The sequence below is a fragment of the Monopterus albus genome, unplaced genomic scaffold, assembly GCF_001952655.1.
Source record: "Monopterus albus unplaced genomic scaffold, M_albus_1.0 scaffold61.1, whole genome shotgun sequence".
Classification (NCBI taxonomy): domain Eukaryota; kingdom Metazoa; phylum Chordata; class Actinopteri; order Synbranchiformes; family Synbranchidae; genus Monopterus; species Monopterus albus.
Genome location: NW_018127941.1, coordinates 2,159,338 through 2,164,656, shown reverse-complemented (window position 1 = coordinate 2,164,656; position 5,319 = coordinate 2,159,338). Strand labels below are relative to the sequence as shown.

At 41.5% G+C, this 5,319-nt stretch overlaps 2 protein-coding genes across 2 annotated transcripts in view; both read right to left on the bottom strand.

The window, feature by feature from the left end:
* Nucleotides 1-266, bottom strand: part of LOC109962128 (cadherin-24-like) — a 19,595-nt gene extending 19,329 nt beyond the window's left edge. Inside the window, exon 1 of the mRNA XM_020603562.1 lies at nt 150-266. The gene's annotated coding sequence lies outside the window, so the exon portion shown is untranslated. The remainder of the gene's footprint in view (nt 1-149) is intronic.
* A 3,889-nt stretch (nt 267-4,155) lies between these two features.
* On the bottom strand, nt 4,156-5,319 carry psmb11b (proteasome 20S subunit beta 11b). The gene has a single exon (XM_020603359.1). It carries the CDS (start codon nt 5,317-5,319, stop codon nt 4,156-4,158), a length of 1,164 nt encoding a protein of 387 aa, XP_020459015.1.

Sequence of the window (5,319 nt, the reverse complement as noted above, 5' to 3'; positions counted from 1 at the left end):
GGAACGAGTGGGAACCCCCCCCCCCCCGACCACTAAAGTAGAGCGCAGAGGAATGGAAACTTGTCACGTCTATGTAGGCTTAAGAAGCTTCACTAAATAAACACGGTGAAGATGAAAAAAGTCCTCCCGTGGACGAGCTGAGAGCTTACCGTTTGGTTTGCAGCCGTGCTCCGGTGCGTCTCTATAGTCTAACGGAGATGAAATGAGCCAAGGTGGGAAAGGATGCAGAGGTTCATCTGAGCTCAACGTGAGCTCTGTGCACTTAGCCCGGCCTTTCTCTCCGTATCCCCCTCCCTCTCTCTCTCTCTCTGCCTCCATTACTTTCTAGCCTTTCTAGCCTTCAGACGACAGTCACCCTAAAAGCCTACTATTTTGGACGATAGTGACCACTGAGTAGCTACTGTACCACACTACCGTCACTAATAAATTCCTTTCATGGTTTTTTTTGTTTGTTCCCATATACCAAATGCTTTCTAAATCACAGCAATGGTTTGTAATAACCACATTTGTCATCATAGTTTTCTAAACAACATGCAAATCATTTAAGCCCCTTCAGTATTTTCCGGTTAGGCTGCATCATTTCCCTGAAGCCACGCAGTGTTTTGCATAATCATCCTCAATAGGTTTGTGCTTTTCCAAGGGTTTCACCCAGAAGCAGAGCCAGAAAATTGCTACTCAAGGATGCATTAAAAATGAAATTTCAGCAGTGGTCTCCTCCTACCTGCTCAAAACGTATAAAATGACTGTAATCACCCCCATATTTACACTTTGATAGCACATTTTCTCCAGTGAGTTCAGTGAGTCAGTTGTTAATTCCGGGTTTTTCTTAGGAACAATTTGATATTCAGAACGTTTCATTTCAGTAAGTCAGACTCCCATTAAGTCTTGACTTTGAGCTGATTTTTATGAAAATTCTTTCTGATAAATAATAATAATAATAACTTTATTGGCATAGTACTTTTCTAACAATAGTTAAAGAGCTTCACAGAACCAGGATATGCCAAACACTGTGTAAATATAATGTAAGTATTAAACACAACACAACAAAAACAGCAAACAAACAAAATCACTCAAAATGTAGGCACAATATAAAATAAGCTTCGCTCACTACTGACAAAAGTTAGTAGAACGTTTTCCATGGTTAACGTGATAATATCTGTACAAGTGTGTTTGAATGTTGAGAGTGAGGGGACCAGCTTGAATACCTCTTTCAAGGCATTTATAAAAGTGCTGTGCAACGTGTTTTAGGGAATGATAAACTCTTATGGCTGGCAGAGGAGCTGCTGACATATTTGAATAAAACGCTGGACTTATGTGCAGTTCTGAGAGATATGATCTGAAAAATAGGATGATCTTGCTTCTTTAAATGCTATGTGATATTTATACATGTAGCATCACAAAATTTCAAAGTTAACTTATAATTTGTTTGCTTCCCGTGACTATTCGAGTGTGGCCATTAAACTGGAGCCGGGCTCTGGGTTTATAATTCTTGTCTCTCAGAGGAGCAATAGTGCCTAAAATAGCTATACTGTTAAATGACCAACTAGCGCTTCAGTGGTGAAAAGAGACATAAAAAAGGAGCAAATGTTAATGGCAGCTGTAAAGCCATCACAGACTCATTGCCAAGAAGCAAGATCTTAATTGACCATACTTTGGAACAGGGGAGTGGACTTTGTTTATGTGACCTGTAGACTAGAACACAGAGGACAGGAGTTTTACTTGTGACTAAAAAGCTGAGCTATCCTGCCAAAGGAAGTTGGAGTCCATATATGTTTCTTTTTATAAGATGACTGCCAGGTCACCTCTGCTCCACCATGGATTTGGCTGATAAAGATGTGAGCAACCAGGAGGAGTTGCTTCAATTAGTGATCAAGAATCCCTTTAACAGAACCACTGATCTGAACCATTTCCTGCTTTGCCTTTATGCAAAAACATCAATATTTCTGGCCCCCTGTATTGCCTAGGCTGAATAAATACTTTATTATTACTTACTTATTTCAGTTTACATGACCTTCATCGGGTATGTAGAAAAAACATTTCCTCCTTTCACTTATGTACATCATCTGTTATCTGTTACCCCCAATAATCCCATCAGAGGAAGAGAAGAAGGCAGGGCTCAGATCAGTACATCTGAATCACCTTTGTCAACAATGTCCATAAATATATACACACACATATATCTTACAGCATATAGAGAGGCAATCCTTTGCCCTTATGCAAACATACTGCAAAATCCTTCAGCTGCACACAATCTAAATGTAAAATCAGGGTTGAGATTTCCCTCAGGAATAATGGTGACCAAATTTTTTTTCTTTTACATTTTAGCATAATTTATCCCATAACTCATGGTAAAGAATATATTTGTTTCTCATCCAGATATTTGAGATCATTTTAATTTGAAACAAAAGAGAATTTGATCTTTTGATGAAACAGTGCTTTCCACACACTGGCAGAATCACCTGGTTTGAGTGTCTCGACTCTGTAAAACGTGATCATTCATCTACAGAGTGCAGTCTTGCTTTCTGCATCAGTTTCTTGATCTTTCTTCAGGTCCTACTCCTCACTAACAAACAGGTTGTGCTTAGACAAGTGTTCGGTGATACTGTATGACTAGAAAGAAAACTTGCACCCCTAAGGTTACTCCTCAGATCCTTTGAACTCAGCTGGGTACAGAGGTTTATTAATGCAGCTTTATTTATTTATTATTTAGGTTTATTAATACTGTGTAAGCACGCACCAAAGTCAAGCAGTAATCGATGTGTGAGTAAGGATTTGAGAGCACACAGGGACAGATTTGTAAGTACAAAACATTCTGGACAAAAAATGTGAGAGCAGCTGTCAAAGAATTTTCAGCAAATATCTGGCCTTTAGGATCATAGTGCATGTTTTCAAAGTTCTGTTAGACAAATACAAGGAAAAAACTGATGTACTGATGTAACTTAGAAGTCAGGGTCTGTGACATTTCACTCCTTGGTCAAATCCGGTGGAGCTTTCATGCAAAGAGTGGAAACAGACAAAACCAAAGAGAAAGCCTTAACTGAGTCAAATTTCGAGTCACAGTTGGTCTTGCAGGTTCAAAACTTACATATAAATTCACAATTCTGTCTTTGTTCATTATTAGATCTGTAGTTTGTCCCTATGAACATCAAAATCTGAACCACCCAGTTGGTTTCCGCTTGTTTTTTGTCTTTCACTCGCTCAATATTTTTGTCATTTTAATGAACTTCCGAAGATGGGAATTATGAATGAGGTTGGGGAGGAAGGGAGGCTTTCTCATCATACTCAAAACTGCCGTCGTACTAATGCAGGGTTAGGGAGACACTTATCTGCCTCATGTTGCTTTTTGGAGAAACACTAAGCACTGTCACACACACACTGCCTTTAGCACATAGACATAGCCACTGCACACATATGTCAAACTCATCATATCTGCATGGAAAAACACAATACTATGCACCACTGCAGCATTTTGACATCTATTATAATCCATATGCTGAGGCAGGGTTGAACAGTGTGGATGACGGTGATCAACTCAATTACATTTACCCCAGTATTCTTCATGGAGTCATTCTCACTTGAATAATTACCAATATGCTTAATTTACTAGCACACTGTTTAAACAGAACGAACAGGCTAATTCAGCAGAATCTGATGCATTCATTATATTAGTGAAGTGTCAAACTTTAGAAGTATTTTGGCAGCAGACACAAATCAGTTTTCAGCTGCTTACCTTTTACTTTCCACAGCTAAATTTGTGCTCTTACACAAGGCGATACATTATGACCTGAAGCCTCCAGACACTTAGATTTTTGGACCGTTCACTGTGGTATTCTTTCTTCTTCTCTCTGTTAACAAGGCTCAAACACAGGCAGTAGTAGGTTGTAATTATCTTGCCTATTTGAAATGATTCACAATGAAATGCCAGCCAGCAGTGCACCATTCAAATACATCTTATCATCAGCACAAACAAAACATCAGCTGTTTAATAGAGGGCGCGTGATGCATGACCAAATTATTTGAGAAATAGCCTGGGGGATGCAACTGTCTGTCCTGTTCTTTAATTTAGTATCTGCTACAAAGAAGTCATCATGTCTCTCCAAAATACTCCCCAGTGTTAGCCTTTCTTTTCTCAAGCCATTTTTATGTTTCATGTGCTCACTCGGACAAAGTCAGGTCCTGTCTCATTCGTCTCTCTAGTCTTTCCCTTTCTCTGTAATATTCCTCTTTCAAATCCTCTCTACTCCTGCGAGACCATCCTTTTGAAGAGATGTGATAGATATCTACATTGTTTCCTGAGTATGCATCCCTGTGTGTGGCTCTGTACACAGCCTCTCTGGCAATTGATGTGGCCTCTTCCATTGTCAGTCCCCATTTAACTCCTTGGTCCAGTATTGAGTAAGCATAAGGGGATCCTGAGCCCACAGAGAAGAGTGTTCCCTGCAGGCGAGTACCGTCACTGCACACATAAAACAGCCTGGGTCCAGAGAAACTTGTTTTCTTTCTGGTGAAGACCTGTTGACCACCAGGAGTTGAAGAAGAGCTCTGAGTCTTTGCCTTTGCCAAAGAGAGCTTATCAGGACTGGTGTCTGCAGACTGTCCCAGACCCCTTGTTGCTTCTGTGTAGTCGCCAAGGTCAGTCTCTGTATCCTCATTATGGCATCGATCTATGTCTCCTCCATCCCACCCACACAGTGTGGCAGCCACACACAGCTCAGTTCCCTTAAATGGATGAAGCATGTGAGAAAGCAGTTTGGCAGCTCCGCCTGTGGACAACCGCCGACCGTGGCGGAGTTGGTAAAGCCGCAGTTCTCGAGACAGAATGCGTTTCCAAAGAGCACAGTCTGCTGAAGTACCAGAAGTAGTGCCCACAAGATGGCTGTGAATGGGCAGGATCTTCTGGGAAGCTGGGCACGCCACGAGTCCAGAGCAACTGGAACGAGTGTCTGCTGCAGCCAACACACCGCCCTGAAACACGAAAGCCAAGGTGGTGGTGCCATGAGACATAGGGAAGGGCAGAGGGACAGACTGAGAAGGAGCAAAAGGAAGGCTTGTGGGTAAGAAGAACGATGGCAGGACGCAGTCCTGAGGTGAGAGGGTGCTGAAGCTCTGGACAGTGCTAATTTGCCCAAACTGTATTGGACTTTCCTCCAGGTACTCTGCAACTGGAATGTAAAAAGTAAACAGACCTGTGCTGTTGCCAAAAGGAAAACCACTCACATAGTTACAACCAGTCTTCTTTCCACCAGGCACCAGACAATGTCTGGCCGTTCTGCTGTCCTGAAAGATGTCTTGGAATTTGCATAGATCCTGCAGAGCCAT

Bases quoted from the DNA above. Each gene is read 5' to 3' on its own strand.
- psmb11b (XM_020603359.1), bottom strand. From the start codon at position 5,319: ATGGCTCTGCAGGATCTATGCAAATTCCAAGACATCTTTCAGGACAGC.